The 23,064-nt window shown below is 41.0% G+C and overlaps 1 protein-coding gene across 3 annotated transcripts in view; it reads left to right on the top strand.

Annotated features, from left to right (window-relative positions):
• Positions 1-23,064, top strand: part of LOC126418466 (translation initiation factor eIF-2B subunit gamma) — a 56,655-nt gene that overhangs the window by 8,495 nt on the left and 25,096 nt on the right. For all 3 annotated transcript variants that reach the window (XM_050085236.1, XM_050085234.1, XM_050085235.1), the window contains exons 4-5: positions 2,428-2,590; positions 18,707-18,902. In XM_050085236.1, coding sequence (XP_049941193.1) covers positions 2,428-2,590; positions 18,707-18,902 — 359 coding nt within the window. The remainder of the gene's footprint in view (positions 1-2,427; positions 2,591-18,706; positions 18,903-23,064) is intronic.

Raw genomic sequence — 23,064 nt, forward strand, 5'->3', positions numbered from 1 at the left:
AGCCACTGTGCATCTTTGTAAGTGAGCATGATTAGATTAGATTAATACTAGTTCCATGGATCATGAATACAATATTTCGTAATGATGTGGAACGAGTCGAATTTTCCAATACATGACATAATTAGGTTAATTTAACAACATACTTAAGTTAATATAACAACTTTATTTTTTTGTGTTTTTTTGTTTTTCTTTATTTTTTATTTTATTTTTTTTTGCTTTTTTTTCTTTTTTTTTCTTAATTTATATCTAAAAATTCCTCTATGGAGTAGAAGGAGTTGTCATTCAGAAATTCTTTTAATTTCTTCTTAAATACTTGTTGGTTATCTGTCAGACTTTTGATACTATTTGGTAAGTGACCAAAGACTTTAGTGCCAGTATAATTCACCCCTTTCTGTGCCAAAGTTAGATTTAATCTTGAATAGTGAAGATCGTCCCTTCTCCTAGTATTGTAGTTATGCACACTGCTATTACTTTTGAATTGGGTTTGGTTGTTAATAACAAATTTCATAAGAGAGTATATATACTGAGAAGCTACTGTGAATATCCCTAGATCCTTAAATAAATGTCTGCAGGATGATCTTGGGTGGACTCCAGCTATTATTCTGATTACACGCTTTTGTGCAATAAATACTTTATTCCTCAGTGATGAATTACCCCAAAATATGATGCCATATGAAAGCAGTGAGTGAAAATAGGCGTAGTAAGCTAATTTACTTAGATGTTTATCACCAAAATTTGCAATGACCCTTATTGCATAAGTAGCTGAACTCAAACGTTTCAGCAGATCATCGATGTGTTTCTTCCAATTTAATCTCTCATCAATGGACATACCTAAAAATTTGGAATATTCTACCTTAGCTATATGCTTCTGATTAAGGTCTATATTTATTAATGGCGTCATACCATTCACTGTACGGAACTGTATGTACTGTGTCTTATCAAAATTCAGTGAGAGTCCGTTTACAAGGAACCACTTAGTAATTTTCTGAAAGACAGTATTGACAATTTCATCAGTTAATTCTTGTTTCTCAGGTGTGATTACTATACTTGTATCATCAGCGAAGAGAACTAACTTTGCCTCTTCATGAATATAGAATGGCAAGTCATTAATATACAATAAGAACAACAAAGGACCCAAGACTGACCCTTGTGGAACCCCATTCTTGATAGTTCCCCAGTTTGAGGAATGTGCTGATCTTTGCATGTTACGAGAACTACTTATTTCAACTTTCTGCACTCTTCCAGTTAGGTACGAATTAAACCATTTGTGCACTGTCCCACTCATGCCACAATACTTGAGCTTGTCTAGCAGAATTTCATGATTTACACACAAATGATTATCAAAACTGGTCACATGGTTTAAATGTTGTTATCACACTGTACCAATGACACTGTCCACTGTCTAGCACCCGTTTACAAAGCAGGGTGCACAGCTCAGTGGAACATGCTAAAACTGTTTCAAAGATTGTTTCATCTATGTCGTAGCTTTGCTTCCCTTCACCCCACCCCATTTTCTTGTCCAGTTCACAACAATGGTGCAGGAAGGAACTGACCCATCAACACATCCCAAAGTAATGCTGCACTTATGGCCCTGTTCTCTATTGGACCCTGTCCACATATTAAGTGAGGTAGCACAGTATTTAAGGAATAAGACTTGCATGTGTAATGAGCAGCATTAAAATCCCCATCAAATTTTATGATTTCTGTCGTTCTGTAAATCAAGGAAGGCAGTTGTTGGGATCGTTCCTTTGAAAATGACCCTGTCAATTTCCTTCAGTATCCTTGTCTAACAATCTGAACTTGTTCTCCATCTGTATTGACCTTTTCATTGATGGAGCATTGCACACTGATCTTTTTCCTTCCTATTGTGTCATCTGTGTCTGCCACATTTTCATTCCTCTCGTATTTTATATGACTTTATTTTTGTTCTTGCCTTGCCACGTACTTAAAATTTTGGTAACAAAACTGGGCAGAAGGGGGTGAGAGTACAATTTTGAAAACCCATCTCATCCTGTGAAGAACTGCACATGGAAAGAAGTGCTGATAACAAAGCATTTTGGAAGATATAATGAAAAATGGAAAAATAAATTCTGTGCTCTGCAGTAAATTGCTTGTAGGTATGTCTTTCTACCATGACTTTGAGAGCATCATCTGTAATATTGTCGATATCCATGAATACATAAATTAGTATACATTATTTTTTGTTTGTCAGCTGCTTTGAGAAAAGTTTAATGTGTTTAATTTCTTGGTGTAAAAACCCTGTGAGTGACTATTTGTTCTGGGCACTTTAATTACAGCAGAAATTCAACTACTTAAGTATAATAAAAGAAAATATTCCATGAAAAATAAAAGAATTGTTATTTTTATTCATATCCAGATACAACTAAGCTTCTTCATTTTTAATCTGTTCTCATTTTCTTGTTGCAGTCAGACATCATTGTCATGAGCTCTGATCTGGTCACAGACTTCAACATTGAGAATGTGCTGGACGTTTTTAGAAAACATCAGGCTTCTATTGCCAGTGTGTTTTTCCAGTCACCTCCCGATGTTGGAGCACTACAGACTGGCCCGAAACAGAAATACAGGCCAGGTATATGACACTTGTATATATAACAACAAGGCACTGAAGGAGCCTGTCCACTCTTTTGGAGTCCTTGGAATGAATGTCAGTCATTAAGCAATGTGATGTGGTATAGTAGAGTAATATTAAAGAAAAAAGTGATCTAGTAGCTTGCTTTTATGTATAAAGAGCCATGTAGTTCCCACACTTCTCCTTTGTGCATATTTAAAGATTATGCACCTCACAAGATTGTGATGCATGTACAGGCATCTCAAGCATAGAGAAAAGTTTATAATCAAAAAGCTATATATGTTCTTGTGAAAGAACTGATACTTTTGCTCGTCCTATCTGGTGGCACATGGCCAATTAGAGATATAATTCTTTGAGTGTTATCACAGTGAAGTTAAATCTTTGGACAAAATGGGTAAGGCGGCATGTTCTTCATTTGTTATAATTAATATAAACATTTATTTCCAGCTTCATATAATTGCTGTCCCAGATAAGACCTGATTTGATTATAAAATGTTATTTCTGTAATTATTCTCAATGACCATGAATTTCTTTTAATAATTTACATCTTTGAAGTGAAGGGATTGTAATGAAATGTTTACACATTGCTTTATATTATAACACATTTTTACTTTTAACACTCAGAATTATACACATACCTTTTTCTAAGCTGAGAATACTCTTCGAACAACTAAAAATGAGTGGTATTTTACAATGGTTGCTTTAACAGTGCATCCAAAGAGTTCATTAGATTTTGTAAATAAACATGATGACCTTGCGCACCATTATCTGAAATATCTGCAGTGTTCTTACACCATCAGCTTTACAGCAGTTGATGTCATTAGGCTCACCTGAAAATGTGCTAGGGGAAGGATGTGTTACAATTTTTGTTTCCTACATCTACATAATGCTCTGAAAGCCGCCATACAGTGCATGATAGAGGGTAGCCTGCACCACTGTTAGCCATTCTCTTTCCTGTTCCATTTGCGAATGGAGTGAGGAAAAACATGTCATTATCAGAATGAGATTTTCACTCTGCAGCGGAATGTGCGCTGATATGAAACTTCCTGGCAGATTAAAACTGTGTGCCCGACCGAGACTCAAACTCGGGACCTTTGCCTTTCGCGGGCAAGTGCTCTACCATCTGAGCTACCAAAGCATGACTCACGCCCGGTACTCACAGCTTTACTTCTGCCAGTATCTCGTCTCCTACCTTCCAAACTTTACAGAAGCTCTCCTGCGAACCTTGCAGAACTAGCACTCCTGAAAGAAAGGATACTGCGGAGACATGGCTTAGCCATGTTATTATGCTTCCATACGTGCTCTAATTTCTCTTATCTTGTCTTCAGACACTCTGACACAAGTGCCAGTTCTCTAGATTTACTCAGTAGTGTTTCAAGAAAATAATATCTTCTTCCCTTCAGGGATTCCCACTGGAGTCCACAGATCATTCTGTTAAACTTGCGTGTTCATTGAACCTGTCAGTAACAAATCTAGCAGCATGCTTCTGAAGTGCTTCGATATCTTCCTTTAATTGGACCTGGTGGTGATCCCGAACACTCAAGCAGTGCCCAAGAATGGTTTGTGCAAGTGTTCTGTACAGATTCACTAAATTTTCCTTGAATTCTTCAAAAAGTCCACCATTTGCTTTCTCTGCAACTGACTTTCATGTGGACACTCACTTTAAGCAATATGTCTGTATGTTTAATTGATGTGATTGTGTCAAGAAACACAGCACTAATACTGAATTCGAGCATTACAGGATTGTTTTTCCGACTCATCTTCATTACCTTACATTTTTTTCACATTTAGGGCAAGCTGTCACTCATCACACAAAACAGAAATTCTATCCAAGTCATCCTGTATCCTCCTAAAGTGACTCTAAGACTACACTTCCCTAAACACTACAGCATCAGTGAAAAATACTTGCAGAGGACTGCTCACCCCATCAGTTGGATCAATTATGTTTGTCTGTCCCTGTGGCACTCCTGAAAATACCTTTATCTCCATTTAACATGTGCTCTCCAGGACAATGTACTGAGTTCTATTATTGAAAAATTCTTTGAGGCCTCACATATTTGAGAACCTGTTCCAGATATTTGGACCTTTGTTAACATTCAGCAGAGTGTCACTGTGTTAAATACATTTTGGAAATATAGGAATATGGAATCTGCCTGTTGTCCTCCATTCATGGTTCATAGGATATCGCTTGAGAAAAGAGTAAGCTGTGTTTTGTGGGACCGATGCTTTCTAAGTACTTGTTGATGTGTGGATAGAAGCTTTTCCCTTTCAAGGAAATTTATTATATTCTAATTTATAGTATGCTAAAGGATTCTGCAGAAAATCAAGATTAAGAATTTTAGTCTGTAATTTTTCTGGTCTGGTCTTTTGCCGTGCACTTTTTTCCATCTCTGCTGGCCTTCCCACTGAGCAAGGGGGGAATGGGGGAAACTCTTATAAAATCTACCATTCAGCAATTGCTTCAGTATCTGCTTTTATAGAAAGCAAATGAGACAGTGTATTTTGGCTTCAGTGTGTTATAAATCTTGAGATAGAGACACCATAATAATAGAGTGTGTTCTGCTCAACCTCCCTGATTTCAAAGACCCAGGAAAAAAGCCACAGTGAATATGCCAATGAAAAATGCATCACATCATAGAGCATCTCAAAGAATTTATATTCCCATATCAGAAGTGCCAAGTATCGTCGCCAGAGTGCAGTATGGTCGCATGAAGTGAAAATAGCGACTCCATAGCAGCGTGAGCAAGCAGTAGTGTGGTTTGCAGAAACAAAATTGCCAATTGCTGTTCAAAGAAATTATCATAGTGTGTATGAATGTGATCCAGCTGATGTGAAAACAATTAAGGAATGGTATAGGAAATTTCTGGCAACAGAAAGTGTTCTGAAACATTCTGGTGGCGCACGTTATGGAGTTTCAGAAGAGATGGTGGAGGGCATCAGACAAACATTTCTCAGAAGCCCATGTAAGTCAATTTGTCAAGCATCTAGGCAACTTGATGTTCCTCGATCAACATTGCTTTGTATAGTCCACCAGTGTCTCCATATGTGTGCTTACGAAGTGCAAATTCTGCAACATCTGAAGCTGAACGACAAAACATGCTGACAACAATTTGCTGCGAATATGCTGCAGCGTATTGATATGGATGCCAGATTCCTGGAAAGATGTTTATTCTCAGATGAGGCAACCTTTCATCTATCAGGAAGGGTTAATATGCATAATGTTTGGATTTGGGGTTCGCAAAATCCGCACATTGTTACTGAACATGTTCGTGATAGCCCTAAACTAAACATCTGGTGCGGGCTAATGCACGACAGGATTGTTGAATGTTTCGAATGTTTCAGAACACTTCCTGTTGCCAGAAACTTCCTACACCATTCCTTAATTGTTTTCACTTTCACATCAAGTGGATCACATTCATACACACAACGATAATTTCTTTGCACAGTAATCGGCAATTATGTTTGTGCAAACCACACTACTGCTTGTGTGTGCTGCTGTGGAGTTGCCTTTTTCACGCCATTCGACCATACTGCACTCTGGCGACGATGCTTGGCTCTTCTGACACGGGAATATAAATTCTTTGAGATTCTTTATGATGTGGTGCATTTTTCATTGTCGTATCTACTGTGTGTGTGTGTGTGTGTGTGTGTGGATTTTTTTTTTTTTTTTTTTTTTCCTGTGTCTTTGAAATCAGGGAGGTTTGAGTGGGACACCCTGTATTATCAGGACTGAACATCCTGCCTTTTCTCAAACATTAACAGTGGCATTGTACTGTGGTATTTTGTTTAACAGCACAGAATTTGTATAATGTCATGCATTGTAGAAGTTTACTGATGAAGTTTGTATCCAGAAGGAATTGTTTCAGACTTGATAGGGAAAACTTCTGTTAATCTTTCATTACGTTGCTCTGCAGTGGAGATAATGGACGAGTGCACCTCCATGTTTTTTATTTCTGTACTGGAATAGGCCATGACAAGGAGTGCTGGTGTGTAGGGAAAAAGAGATCCAAAGTCATCGAATAGTGTCATATAAGACAGTTTGCGGTTTGTGTATGTTACTTGCTACAAAACAGACAGTTTTTTCAACATTTCTTTCTGTGGTGGTAGAAAGTAGGAGAGAGAAAGACGGAGGGGGGGGGGGGGGGGGAGAGAGAGAGAGAGAGAGAGAGAGAGAGAGAGAGAGAGAGAGAGAGAAACTTCCCCTTCATAGTTGTGCTAACTACCGTATTTACTCGAATCTAAGCCGCACCTGAAAAATGAGACTCGAAATAAGGAAAAAAAATTTCCCGAATCTAAGCCGCACCAGAAATTTGAGACTCGAAATTCAAGGGGAGAGTAAAGTTTTAGGCTGCACCTTCAAATCGAAACAAAGTTGGTCCATTGTAATATGAGACACAATTTAGGTCGAATGAATGACGATAGAGCTACAGTAGTTTGGTTCGAGTCGTAAGCTTAGCAGTTAAGCTTTACCGGGTAGCCATTGCTATGCGTCAGGCGCTCCGTCCGTTTGAATCGATTGCTTATTTTGCTTTGATCTGATAAGTGCTGTTTTCTTTGTTATAGGTGTTCACGTCACTCAAAGCTGAAAATGCATTACTGTACTGTGTCACGTATTGTTTGTCGCATACTGATAGTGCGTGTTTACGGCCTGTCGCTGCTCGCAGCATGGCTTGCTTTTGTGGGCGCTACCGCCGCTTACAATTCAAAAAAAAGAGAGAGTAATCGTCTCATTAGCGAAACAATGGCAAGAGACTGCTATTTGTTGTTACTTACACTGCTGCTTTCTTTGATAATGATCAACAAGAACCAAATAATAGACTGCCTATGATAGAACATGTTCTGAACGAGAGTTAGGCGAAAATGTTTCTCCGTTTGAAAATCTTTGCGGCCGCTTCTTTAGTACATCAAATTCTGCACAGAAATTAGTCATCTTAGAATTAAAAATCTAGTCAGTTGCCGTGCTTCATTTCTAACTGTATCACTATTAGGAATAAGAATAATGCGAATATAAACATGACACGATACATATATAAACTCTAGTTTCGTAGTTTATTAGGCAGACAGGATTTAAATGAGAGAGCAGCAAACACGAAAGAATACATGGCAAAATGTTGATATTCGTATTATTCTTATGGTGAAGAGAATACTGCATGTGATTCACATTTCATCAGGTTCCTATTAGCAACCATCTCTTCTCACAGGTAGGAAAAAATTCAGAAAGTAGAGTTGGCCATATTGACAAACATCCCAAACAGTCTTGCATGTCGGATTTTCGTAGTACATTGAAATTCTGCTACATTTGAAGATGAACAATACGGAATTTGTATTTACTTCGTTGGATAATGTATGAAAATGCAGTGGTCGAAACTCGGGGCGGAGGAAAAAGCTCGTCTTCCACCTTTTTTTGAAAAATTTATTTACTGACGCGGAGGTTTTGGCGCCAGTATTTGTCTTTGTGCCTACAAAGCATGCCTGTGTAGTGCTACATATATTCGACGGCAGAAGTTAGTTGTGGCGGCACCTACCAACATTTTTCAGAACTTCCACTTGCTTTGCACTCGATTCTAAGCCACAGGCGGCTTTTTGGATTAGAAAAACCGGAAAAAAAGTGCGGCTTAGATTCGAATAAATACGGTAAACATGAAGAAGATGCCAACTAAATTGCTGTGTGTATCGGATACGTACTTTGACACATATCTAAATGAAAGCTGTATATTAGAAACATGTTCATGTCACACCAATGATTGCGTTGGAAACCATAGAAAGCTAAGATAACAACATAACCATGAAGATTTTATCCACCAGATCAATCAAGAAAAATTAGTCGCCCATTTAACATGCAGTAGAATTTCATAATATTTTCTTGGCTAGTAGCTCTCCACTAGATGAAAACTTGCTGTTTCACCCAGGTGCATGCTGGAAAAATTTATTAATGGAATTGACAGAAAACTCGGTACAGATACTTGCTTAAGTAATTATGTATGTGTTATGCTGATAAAAATGCAAAAAATATTAATGAAGTAACAAAGCTTTGAGCCTTTACGGAAAATTTACTCTTATGCAGATCTAAGAAGGAAGAGGTAGGGTAAAGTGTTTGTACTGTTAGGAAAAACAGTCAAAATAAGAAGTGACAAATTACTCAAACCTGCATATAAAAGAGTTGTTTGACCAAAGGAATAAAGAGAGGCAACCACATCCATACAGCTGAGACATTTTGCAGTGGATAAGCACATGAGCCAGAAATTAGATGTGAGCACATACACAGTACTGCATTCTCCTGGCATTGCACCCAGAATGAGATGAAACTTTTACTTAGATGTATGGAGGGGATAAGGACTTAGGATTGGAAAAATATAGGAATACTATGCCAGAGAAAGCTCATCCCAGTTATGAGCTGAGGTAATTGTGTGTGGTTCATGGAGACTGAAAAAAAAGGCATATTTTATTTTTTGTTTCCTTTTTGTATCAAATTCTTTAAACTGGTGTCCACATTTATTTATTTGTCTACCTGCTGTTTTCTTTTAATTTTCTGTCTTGGTTTTAAAATAGGCTGCATGTTACACATAATGTTGTGTATATGAATATAAAGCATCATACATTAACATAAAATTCAAAATGTGTTTATGTATCTCAGCATTATATTGTTTGGTGAGGTAAATGAAATCTGTAAGAAGGAAGAGGAAATGGCAGAGAGGGATTAGCAGTTACATGGTAAGAGGGAATAAAAAGATCTACAGATTACTCTGTGGCCACGTGGCTTGTAAGAACTCTATAAACTCAAAAACAACTGACAAAATTTCTGAAAATGTTGTCCCCTGCAGGTCCGGGGATTAGAATAGGCCTGAGGTATTCCTGCCTGTCGTAACAGGTGACCAAAAGGTGTCTCAAATGTTTCGGCCGTCTGTGATGGTCCCCTGTAGGGTTTGACCTCCATTGTCCAAAATTTTTCCGAAGAGCGAGCCACTTGGGGAAGGGCGTCTTACATGGTGCATCATATACATTGTGCACTGAGATCTTTAGCATACTTTATCGTCTTGGATTTGCAGTTCCACTCATTCTCCAGCTGTTCGGCAAAGAATCCTTCCTGGGTGCAATTTCCTCCATCCACTGTGCAGTGTTTTCTATGATGGTGATGATCATGGACTTCTTTGCACCTCATATCCAGCACAGTAGCCACCTCATATCCAGCACAGTAGCCAGTCCGTTGTGGTGGGGCCGCCATGTACCCTATGATTGTAGCCCCATGACTGCACAGGGATTGCTCTGCTGATGCCTGTGGCATTAACTCCCCATGTATGCTAAGAAGTAGTTGCACATCTACCTGGGGCATCAGGACTCCCAGCAGTGGCCATCCTGCCAGGTGGCCTTTGCTGAGGTTGGATGGCACCCGTAGGGAGAGCCCCTGATCGGAGTGGGTGGCATATCTAGGAGTATGCGTGCGGAACGATTTGAAGTGGAATGATCATATAAAATTAATTGTTGGTAAGGCGGGTACCAGGTTGAGATTCATTGGGAGAGTTCTTAGAAAATGTAGTCCATCAACAAAGGAGGTGGCTTACAAAACACTCGTTCGACCTATACTTGAGTATTGCTCATCAGTGTGGGATCCGTACCAGATCGGTCTGACGGAGGAGATAGAGAAGATCCAAAGAGGAGCGGCGCGTTTCGTCACAGGGTTATTTGGTAACCGTGATAGCGTTACGGAGATGTTTAATAAACTCAAGTGGCAGACTCTGCAAGAGAGGCGCTCTGCATCGCAGTGTAGCTTGCTCGCCAGGTTTCGAGAGGGTGCGTTTCTGGATGAGGTATCGAATATATTGCTTCCCCCTACTTATACCTCCCGAGGAGATCACGAATGTAAAATTAGAGAGATTAGAGCGCGCACGGAGGCTTTCAGACAGTCGTTCTTCCCGCGAACCATACGCGACTGGAACAGGAAAGGGAGGTAATGACAGTGGCACGTAAAGTGCGCTCCGCCACACACCGTTGGGTGGCTTGCGGAGTATAAATGTAGATGTAGATGTAGACATGCCATGAAGCAAACAATGTCATCTCTTGCTGGTGGTCAAACACCAGCAGCCTCTAAGCATTCTGAGGTCTCAATTTAATGCAAAGAAGTATGATCCCAAATTGTTCCCCATCCTGGCTATGCTATGGGAGGAATGCCAGGCTAAAGGTGGAAGCGAACCTTATTCGCCCCAGTACCTCATATGTACAAGACCTGATGGGGAATCCTTTATGTTGATGAAGCCTCAGTTTTTTGTGGAGTATTTAGAGGATAAGTCTGGGGAGATGGAGCGATTGTCCAAAATGCGATCTGGGTCAGTCTTGATAAAAACAGCACCCTCTGCCCAGTCACGGGCATTACTCACTTGTGACAAGCTGGGGGATGTTTCTGTTTCCATCACGGCCCATAAGAGCTTAAATATGGTCCAGGGTATTATATTTCACAGGGACCTTCTTTTGCAGTAAGATGACTAACTGCGCGCCAGCCTAGAGTGAAGACAGCTATTATATTTCAGAGGGACATTCTTTTGCAGTCAGATAACTACCTGTGCGCCAGCTTGGAGCGAAGATATGTTAATTTCATCTGGCGTGTCTATAGAGGTTTGAAGGATAATCATATGCCCACTGGGTGCCTTCATATTGGCCTTTGAGGGTGATACATTACCTGGTGATGGTATACTGCTGTAATGTAAAGCCATATATCCCTCCCCCAATGCTGTGCTTTAAGTGCTAGAAGCTCAGGCATATGTACTTCCAGCATTATATGTTGCAATTGTGGTTGTCCATCACATCCCAGTACTCAATGTGCCCCGTCTCCCATCTGTGTCAGCTGTAGTGAGCAACATTCCCCTTGCTCGCTGGACTACAGGATTCAACAGAAAGAAAGAAAAATAATGGAATACAAGACCCTGGATCAACTGACCTACACTGAGGCTAAGAGGAAATTTTGAAAGGCCACATCTTGTGCGCATGACATCCTCTTGTTCCGCAGCTACAACAATGGTTCCAGCCCCATCAGTTCCACCATTTATAGTTGGCCCACAGGGCTGCAAACCTACACCTACCCCTACCCCCTTAATGGTGGTGGTGGGGGGGGGGGGGGAGGGGAGGGGTGGTGCACTTCTATCCCCATTGCTCCCACACCACCTGCTTCGGGAGCAATGCCTCCCCAACCATCGGGCCATCGGGGATGTCAGTGGGAAAGAGGCCACCCTCCAGTGGCGGAAGCACCCACAGGCAGCTGGTCGCAGGGCTTCAAGGTCCTCCTCAGTCCCTGAGACTGAATCAGCGAAGCCCTCCCAGCTGGAGAAACCCAAGGAGCAGTGAGAGAAATCTAAATAGAAGATCCCAACAACAAATACATTGCAGTGGCACCCGCACCACTGCTACCTACAAGCTCTGCATCTGAGGATGAGGTGGAGATTCTGGTGTTTGCAGAGGATCTAGATCTCACCGGACCCCCAGACACAGTGGATATAGAATGCACAGGTACTCAATCGGTGGCAGCAGGTGACCCTGCTTCCTTGATCGCTTCGTGCCTTCCCAGCCTCACGACGACAACATCCTCCAGTGGAATTGCGACAGTTTCTTCCACCACCTGGCCGAACTAAGACAACTGTTAAGCCTTACACCTGCTTTCTGCATTTACCTCCACGAAGCCTGGTTCCTGACAATGTGGACCCCTGCCCTTCGTGGCTATAGGGGATATTACAAAAAACGTAGCAAATATAATAGAGTGTCAGGTGGTGTTCGCGTCTATGTCCTTCACTTGCTAAGTAGCAAATCTCGAAGCTGTTGCTGTCAGGATTAGAACAACACAGGAAATAATTATCTGCAATGTATATCTTCCTCCAATGGTACCATACCCCTGAACATATTGGCTGCACTGATTCGTCAACACCCTAAACCTTTTTTACTTTTGGGAGATTTTTAATGCCCATAACACCTTGTGGGGTGGCATCAAGCTTACTAGCCGAGGTGGGGGTGGCGAAAATTTACTGTCTCAACTCGACCTGTGCCTTTTAAGTACTGAGGCCCCCACACATTTATGTGTGGCTCATGGTACTTACTCAGCCATTGATGTATCTCTTTGCAGCCCAGGATTTCTCCCATTTATCCACTGGAGAGCCCACGATGACTTGTATGGTAGTGACGACTTCCCCATCTTCCTGTCACTCCCCCAGCATCATTCCTGGACACCTACACAGATGGGCTTTAAACGAGGCAGACTGGGAGGCTTTCACCTCTGCCATCATTGTTGAATCTCCCCCACACAGTAACACTGATGTGGTGGTTGAGTGATTCACCAGAATGATCATTTCTCCAGCAGAAAATGCGATCCTTTGTTCCTTAGGGTGCCCCTGGCCGGCAATAGCTGATGCCGTTAAAGAGCATAGGCGGGCTCTACAGCGACATAAGCGGCACCCTTTCCTGAGGCACCTAATAGCTTTTAAATGGCTCTGTGCCCATGTTCACCAGCTCATAAAAAGACAGAACAGGAGTGTTGGGAGAGTTATGTCTCGACCATTGGGTACCATATATTGCCTTCACATGTCTGGACGAAGATCAAATGTGTTTTTGGTGACCAGACACCGACAGGTGTCCCTGGCATTAACACCAATGGCGTGTTATCTACCAACGCAAACGCATTTGCCAAGCACATTGCTGAGTACTGTGCTCAAGCCTCTGCGTTGGAGAATTACCCCTCCACCCCCAACCCCTCCCAGGCCCAGCCTTTTCACCCCCAAACGGTGGATGGAAGGGAAACCCCTCTCATTCACTGCACACCACAGTGAACTATATAACGCTCTAGTTACTGAGTGGGAGTTCCTCAGTGCCCTTTGCACATTGCCCCAACACAGCTCCTGAGCCAGATTGGATCCACACTCAGATGATTCAACATTTCTCGTCGGACTACCAGCGACATATCCTCGGTATCTTGAACAGCATATGGTGCAATGGTGTATTCCTGTTTCAATGGTGGGAGAGCACCACTGTTCTGGTGCTTAAACCTGGTAAAAACCCACTTGATTTGAATAGCTATCAGTCCATCAGCCTCAACAGCATTCTTTGTAAGCTGCTAAAATGTATGGTGAGTCATCAGTTGTGTTGGCTCCTGGAGTCATGGCGCCTGCTGGCTCCATGCCAGGGCGGTTTCTGCCAGGGACACTTTACTGCTGATAATCTAGTGTCCTTCGAGTTTGCCATCCAAACAGCCTTGTCCAGATGCCAACAGTTGGTTGCCATCTTTTTTGATTTAAGAAAAGCTTATGACACAACCTGATGATATCATATCCTTGCTTCATCATATGAGTGGGGTCTCCGGGTCCCGCTCCCGATTTTTATTCAAAATTTCCTGTCACTCCGTACTTGGCATGTCCAAGTTGGTGCCTCCCAGAATGCCTCTCTATTTTTAGTGGCCATTAATGGTCTAGCAGCAGCTGTGGGGCTGTCCGTATCACCTTCTCTGTATCCAGACGACTTTTGCATTTCGTACTGCTCCTCCAGTACTGATGTTGCTGAGCGGTGCCTACAGGGAGACATCCATGAGGCGCAGTCAGGGGCTGTAGTCCATGGCTTCCAGTTTTCAGCCGCGAAGTCATGTGTCATGCACTTCTGTCAGCATCGTACATTTCATCCGGAACCATAACTTTATCTTGATGGTGATCCACTCAATGTAGTGGCAACATATTGATTCTTAGGACAGGTTTTCGATGCCCAATTGACTGGGCTTCCACACCTTCATCAGCTTAAATGAAAGTGCTGGCAGCACCTCAATGCCATGTGCTTCCTGAGTAACACCAACTGGGGTGCAGATCGCTCTACACTGCTGCAACTCTACAGAGCCCTTGTTCAATGCCGCCTTGACTGTGGGAGTCTGATTTATGGTTCGGCTCTGAAGTAGTTTACACTGACGGCTCGATGGCTGATGGTCACATTGGCTTTGCCTATGCTCACAGAGTACACATCAAACAGCAGTCCTTAAAGATGGCTGCAGTGTTTTCACTGCAGAGCTGGTGGCCATATCTTGTGCATATCCGTTCATGCTCTGGCGAGTCATTTATTGTCTGTAGTGACTCCTTGAGCAGCTTACCCTCGCCAACCTTTCGTAGCAACCATCCAGTAGTTTGTCTATGCCCTGGAACGCTCCAGTCGTTTGGCAGTGTTTGTCTGGACCCCAGCTCATTTCGGAATCTCAGGCAAGGGACTTGCTGACAGACTGGCCAAGCAGGCTACATGGAAACTGCTTCTGGAGATCGTCATCTCTGAAACTGACCTGTGTTCAGTTTTACGCCGCAAGGTTTTTCAGCTTTGGCAGACGTAATGGCATAACCTTGGTATGCACAACAAACTGCATGCCATAAAGGAGGCTACAAATGTGTGGAAGTCCTCCATGTGGGCCTCTCGCAGGGACTCTGTGGTTCTCTGCTGACATCACATAAGCCATGCTTGGGTGACCCATGGCTATCTCCTGGGCCATGAAGACCCACCTCGGTGTCTGTGCGGTGGGCATTTGACAGTGGCCCACATTGTGTTGCGCTGTTCTACTTTGGCTGCCCTGCAATGTAATCTTTATTTACCAGACTCATTACCATTAATTTTAGCTGACAACGTCTCATGACTGATTTAGTTTTACGTTTTGTATGTGAGGAGGAGTTTTATCATTCTATCCAAGTTTTAGTGCATTTCTTTTGTCAGTCTGCATCTACCCTAGTGCTTTTAGGTTGGAGGTATTAATGTGTAGCAGAGTAGCTGGTTTATCCTTTTTATTCTTGTGATCAGCCAGCGACAGTCATCTGATTCCATGTTGTAATCCTTTCTACCTTTTTCTTGCGTCTCTCTGCGGCTTTCTTGTCCTATTTTTTTTCATTATAGTGTTTGTTGCCCTTCTGTCGTTATTTTGGTTTTTCTTTTCTCCTGGTTCTCTGGCCATAAGTCTCATTTGTTTTATTCTTTCCCTTGTGGAGTTGTCTTGTAGGAACAAGGGACCAATGATCAAGCAGTTTGGGCCCTCCCCCCCGCCCCCTCCCCCTTTATACCAACCAAGCAACCACTCTGAAAATGTTAAAGGATATTTTGATATTTGGACCAGTGGTCTGTGGTGGCTTATTATAGAGTAATAACGTAATTATGGTTTATTTGATTTGTTGCCCAATTACCTTTATTTCCGTGCAGAGACCTTCACTGCAGGCAAAAAGCTTATAATAGGCAATCATCAAAAGCACTGAGTAATGTGAAAGTATTGTGATGTAATTCCCATCATTGTGAGAGGAATTAAGCATAGCTTTATATTGACATTCTTCGATTGCTTTTAGTGAACCCATACATGTGGTAAATAACAGGCAGTTCATCAGTAAGCTTACCCATACTGCTGAGTATAACTGTCAACATAAATAAATTCTGCCTACAACCTAACCTGAGACAAAACCAAGCAGTACTGGATGCAAGATTAAGGTCAAAGACCAAAATTGGTGTTACTGCTATCAACAGCAAGTATTGTGAGTGAATGGAAAAGATTCATTTCCCAAACATGACACACAGCCCATACCATTGACAGTTGCACTGTTACACAGATATATTTAGTGCACTACAGATATCAAGATAAATGGGATAAGAAATCAAGTGAAATACAACTGACCTGTAACGAGTCACTGGAGATGATGCGTTCCCTTGTATCAAAATACTCGTGAAGTATTCGTGAGCAACCTCCCACATTTTTTCAGTTAGGCTCAGGTTCACACTGTGTGCTCATATAGAATCCAGAACAGATCCCAATGCTACATCACAGATTTTGCAATTTATAAATCTACACTACACAGCACTACACTACACTGCAGTACCCTACACCGCAGTACCCTACACCATGGTACTTTGAGTCAGAAGTGAAAACTGCTTTTCTCAATTTTTGGGGATTGTTAGCTCTGGTGCACTGATATATAGTTTAGGATTCACAGGGACTGTGTTGCAATTCAATGTTTGTGTGTCTTCCCCCTTATGAGGTGTTTGGGAAAGAGATGACTGTCATGATCTCAGAATATTCTTCATGGTCCTCCTCAAGGTTCATGTCCTCACTGCCTGCAGAAGGCTGTTCTGGTTGGATGTTCTGCCGTGTTGCATCTGATTGTCATGTCACATAGCTTCTTCTAGCCTCTCTCTTGGCTGGATTCCACAGCCTACATAAGGTTGTTGAGTTAAATCATTGTTTCTGTATTTGGCAGTACCAGTAAGTAGAAGGCTACACATCTTATGCAATCAGCTGATTTAATGTAAAGTGGCCATTTTCATATGACCTTTAATTACAGACTCATTTCACTCCTTCCAGTCTTTTCAAATATTTGTGAGAAAATGAGATGCTATACAATACTTACTCATTTATCAGAGCACAACTAGCCAGTGCCTCTCAGTTGAGATTCAGAATTTGTCCAAACAAGAAAATCTATACTCTTGGTGTGTTCTTTGACCATGCCAAAGCCTTTTATTGTATGGAGCATAAAATTCAACTGTGGAAACAAAAAATAATGCCATTCCTCTTGCATGATGGAAGTGTTAACAGATATATGAGGACCATATCGACCTTCTTCACCCCTTGCTTGAAACTGTACACTAAAGGTGTATAAGTAAAATGTGGATTTCTACACATCTTGCAGCTTTGGGTCTGCTTCTGTTGTTAATAAAACTGAATGACTTTCCTATTACATCAGTGGGCTGTTCAAAAACTGTAGTGTTGACTGATGACAGAAGCATACTAATCTAGGGTACAAACTCAGTCATACAAGATGTAGCCCAGATAATAATTGCACAGGTTAGCAACTGATTGACAGCAGAGGTTCATATTATGCAGTGTGGCAGAGAAAATAGCCTGTTAGCACTATTATTGACATTAATTACCATATATTAAATGAATCAATGTTTAAAATTTTGTGGGGTCCTTTAGATAACAAGTTAAATGAAGTTAACATATTACACTAATCAAGAAGAGCATTTCATAATGTTTTGCACTTAGAAGTTTGGCTAATTTGGATGACTTTAGAGCCAAAGCACTGGTCTATTTTACCTATTTTTCACACAATGTTGTCTTGTAAGGCATTATTTTTCAAGACAATGGAGCTGATACAAAAAAAACATTCATCCTATGAAAGTAGGCAGTAATAATTTTGTATAGATAACTGCACAATTTTCAGAGGCTCCTTAAAAGTTCTTGGCGGTCTCACACTCACATCTACTGGAACATTCACTTGTTTATAAGTGAAACAAGTCAGTGTCAGGTGAAATGTGATTTACACAGTTGCAATGTGAGAAACAGAAGTATTGTCCAAGGAGGCTTTCTCTCCCAGTGTAGGGATTCTGCATACTTGTACGAAGGTTCTCGATGAGCTCCCTTGTGACGTAACACAAAAAATTGAAAAGTTTCAATAAATACAAAAGAAAATTTTAAAAAGAATGGTTCAGCAGCCACTCTGTCTACATATTATTTGATTATTTAGACTTCAGTAGCAAATTAATTTTAGCTGCACCACATGTAGTGATGATCATTGACATTTAGGCCCCATTCTTATAGCACATGGATACCTGTTATAATCTTTTATGTATCTTCTACATGTGTATTTCACAGAAAGATGCTCTCTCTCTCTCTCTCTCTCTCTCTCTCTCTCTCTCTCTCTCTCTCTCTCTCTCTCCCTTGGGGGAAGGGGTTGACTGGATGGTATGGGTTGTAGGATAAGGGCTATTGGGGTTTAGTCTCTTTCCTAACCCATCTGTCCAGTCGATTCAGTATATGTCCTGATTTTTATCACCAACTTGTCACTTGTCATAATTCACTCTGCATTCCAAATTTAATTATAATGTTTGTGCTCTGAAGATGATTGAGGGTTTGTAAGACAATCTACATTTTTTCAAGCTCTTGGTTATGTGTGTATGTGCATATCTACATTTCAACTATTCTGTTACAAAGTGACTCATGTCTTTTTCTTATGTTATTTGTGTCCTACCCAAGTTTTTTGAGTATTGTATTAATTTCAAGGACATTTTTAATATGTTGTCATAAGCACAGTCATTGACACAAAATAGGTTCTACATATTTTAACTTAACTTCTGTCTCTCTTTTTTCAGAGCGTGATTTAGTTGGAATTGAAACAAAGACATCACGATTGCTTTTCTTAGCTTCTGCTTCAGATTTTGAGGACAGCGTAACTCTTCCTCGTGCACTGCTGAGAAAACATCCCCGGTTTTCAGTGTATAGTCATTTAATTGATTCCCATATTTATGTGCTGAAGAAGTGGATTTGCGATTTTCTCAAGGCAGAAAAGTAAGTTGTCTGGAAGGAAAAAAAGTTATATTCAGTAGAGTGCTTGTGGCTCTGTGCATGCCATGTGATGCTGAATTATGTAAAGTTTTCATACTATGACAGAAACAATAAAACAAAATATTAATTTTAAATTATTTGAAGCTTAAGTAACTACTAATGATGTAACATATAAGTGTTGAAATATAACTGTTAGGTAGCTTTATTACCGTCTACATGGCAAGGTTAATAAATGCAAATACTCGAATGCTGTAGGCTTAAATAATACGTTGCGTATTTTCTTTCCCTTCACAATATAAAGGTACTTTTGACATGTGAATTCACAAATGGCAGTTAATTACAACCACAACCATACATGATACAAAAGGTTTTTTTATGTCCTGTTTTCTTCATACAAATGAATTGTCTATGGTGAATTTATTTTGTGCTATATAGTACTTTTTAATCATCAGCAAGAAGTTAAAACTCTGCTCCAGGCTGAAACTAAAACCTGGATACGACCTGTGCCCTGTGTGCAAGCCCTTGAACACACTTCACAGATTGTTTCAAAGCTTTTACATTCCAGTCACTTGTTCTTTGTTTCACCTCATTCTCACAATAGGGGGTCACTCTTATCCTGGACTCTTGAGTGACCTGCTGCTCCTTGCTGACCTTCCCCTTGAGGAACATACTAACAATCTCATACGCATTTATCAAATGTGTTTATTGGTAGCACTGAAATTTCACCTTCTAAAAGTAAGTACTGGCCAGCCATTCTGTTTCTTTGTAGTTTTATAGTCCTCTCAATTGAATTTTCCTTTTTATGCAACTCACTGTATATTCCTATTCCTCAGAAACATTATCAATGCAGTATTCATAGCAGCTTAATAAAATGCAGTGCAGTTCATTAGACTTATACAACAGCTAACTCCCAATTTTCACTTTTGTTAATGAGTCTGTGTCAGGACCAGAACAGAAATGAGCAACCTAATAATTATTGAAGTCTGACAGTTAAGGAAAGGAAACTTGTGTCGGGTATGTTAATATTTCACACAACCATGTGGAAAGGATCTAGAAAAGGAAACTTGTATGAGATGTGTTGAAATTTCACACAATCATATGGAAAGAAACAAGAATGGGAAGCTGGTGTGGATGTATCAAAATTTTACACAATCATAGGAAAAGAAATAATTGTTGATGTGAGTGGAAAAGAAAAAAAAAATAATTGGTGCCTAGTCTGGCACTGTAGGTTAAGTTTCAGATGCTGTCAAAACTGATCAACTAACTAATATGATGGAGCACTTCCAGACAGTCTATAAAGGAGACCACTTACAAATAACTTTTGTGACCCATTCTGGAATATTGCTCAAGTGTGTGGGACCCACACCAAATAGGACTAACTGGAGATATTGAATGCATACAGAGAAGGGCAGCGCAAATGGTCAGTGGTTTGTTTGACATGTAGGAGAGTGTCATAGAGATACTGAATGACACACTCATGAAAATAGATATAAACTGTCCTGACAAAGCCTGCTTACAGAGTTCCAAGAAATGGTTTTAAATGGTGACTAAGAATGTATGAGGGCCGTTCAGAAAGTAACCTCCGGTTGATTTAAAAAAATACACCAAGTTAAATAAAAATATTTTAATATATACATCTTACAACTACATCTTTGCACTATTTTTCTACATAGTCTCCATAGCGATTGAGGCACTTATCGTATCTCTTCACAAGCTTTGAAATTCCTTCTGCATAAAAATCACCCGCTTGTGCCTGGAGCCAGCCTGTGACCGCATCTTTGAGCTCTTCGTCGTCATCAAACCGCTGTGACCCGAGCCATTTCTTCAAATGCATGAAGAGGTGATAATCACTTGGCGCCAGGTCTGGGCTGTAAGGTGGATGGTTGATAATGTCCCACTTGAAGTACTCAAGAAGGGCCGTTGTTCTGCGAGCAGAGTGAGGACGGGCGTTATCGTGCAAAAAAACGATACCGGAAGTCAGCATACCACGGCGTTTGTTCTGTATAGCCCGTCGTAACTTTTTTATTGTTTCACAGTACACGTCTTGATTAATGGTCGTACCACGTTCCATGAATTCAACCAACAACACCCCTTTGGCATCCCAAAACACCGTTGCCATCAGTTTTCTGGCAGAAAAATCTTGCGAGGCTTTTTTTGGTTTGGTAGGCGAATTTGAATGTGCCCACATCTTTGGTTGTTCTTTTGTCTCAGGGTTCTTGTACTTAATCCAGGTTTCATCACCGGTCACGATTCTGTTTAACAATGGTTCTCCTTCGTCCTCATAACGTGACAGAAAGTCTAATGCAGAGGCCATTCTTTGAGTTTTGTGGTGGTCGGTAAGAATTTTGGGCACCCATCGTGCACAGAACTTACGGTAACCCAATCTTGCTGTCACTATCTCATACAAGAGAGTCTTAGAAATCTGTGGAAAAGCAGTAGACAACTCCGACATTGAGAAACGTCGATTTTCACGAACTTTTGCATCAACTGTCTGAACGAGTTCGTCAGTCACCAATGATGGTCTACCACTCCTCTCTTCATCATGAACGTTTTCTCGTCCACTTTTAAATAAACATACCCATTCACGGACAACTCCTTCACTCATAACTCTTGGTCCATACACGGCACAAAGCTCATGATGAATAGCTGCTGCAGAATATCCTTTGGCTGTAAAAAACCTTATGACAGCACGCACTTCACATTTGGCGGGGTTTTCTATTGCAGCACACATTTCAAACTGCCACAAAAACTAAACTAGCGCAGGTACAACGTTCACTCGACCACGGCTTGATGCCGACTGACCTGTTGAGTGCGTGAACGCACAGATGGCGTCGCTACTCCCCCCACAACCCGCACTGTGACCAATCGGAGGTTACTTTCTGAACCGCCCTCATACAACCACCCCCTATTTGTCGCTCGGATGGGGATCTCAAAAAAAAAGACCAAATTAATTTCAGCATACAAAGAGGTACTTATCATTCTTCCTACACTCAATACGTGCATCGAATGGGAAGGACGTCTAATAACTGGTAAAATGGAACATACCTTCTGTGATGAACTTCACAGTGGTTTGCAGAGTATAGATGTAGCTGTAGAATACAATCATTGCCTTTGTAATATTTATCACAGTTTTGTCTTTATTTCATCATACTGTAATATTAGAAGTATAATGCCTAGTGAATTTAGCTAAGCAGTAATATATGGTAGGCCATGAAAACTAATTCACAGTCACTAAGTCAGGCTGTTCCAGCTTGTGGGCTCCGTTGTGAGCCGCGGAGCGCTCCCTGCTCCAGGGAGCCATGTCGCTCGCTGTGACCAGTCAAGTGGGCCGGCACGTGGCATGGCTGGCTGAGGCAGGCGGCAAGGCAAGCGTTTTGATGTGCCAGCTGCGTCTTACAAGATCGACAACCTCACACTCTTAGCTGCTAAGACGTGGTGATGTGCTACACCAGGAAATACGATCTTCAGGAAATAAAAAAGAAACAAATGTTTTACAAGAAATTGCATACTAAATTTATTGGGCCTCTGTAGTTTGAAATTTTCTTTTCATTGCAAGATCGGAAATATCAGGCGTCAAAGTGTTCGCAGCGTTAATGTGGAGGATGGCCTTCATTGTTGCATCCTGAAGAAGCGGTCGTTCCTTACTTTATAACTGTTTTCATTGCTCAAAAAAGCTGCTCACATCAAAACGTAGATCCGAACAGGCACATGATCTGAGCGGCATTGTTGTGAAGTTTGGGAAATGTTTTTTCTGTAATGATCACTACCATCGTGACAAATACAACGTGTTGTAGTACCTCTCGTTCAACAAAGTTGAATTTTGTAAATCAATAATCTCCAATTGAAGTGACGATGAAAAGTCATCGGTGGAAACTGAAAAAGGAGTGCTGAACACCTTAAGTTCCATTTCCAAACTAGTGAGGTCTCGGAATCATGTTTCAAACGACGTGATGAGCTGCTTTAAGTTTGCTTGGTAATCGCCGAAAGTAGTACCTTCATGTAGTTTTAAAGAAGCAAGATGATTGAAGAACGTTAGATGTCCATTACTCATCTGCCTCTCAAATAAACGTAACTTTTCCATGAACACTTTGATCTGGTCGTGCATGTCAACGATTAGCAGCCCTTTGCCCTGCAATGACAGATTTAAATTATTCAGATGCATAGT

Source organism: Schistocerca serialis, chromosome 9, assembly GCF_023864345.2.
Source record: "Schistocerca serialis cubense isolate TAMUIC-IGC-003099 chromosome 9, iqSchSeri2.2, whole genome shotgun sequence".
NCBI lineage: Eukaryota > Metazoa > Arthropoda > Insecta > Orthoptera > Acrididae > Schistocerca > Schistocerca serialis.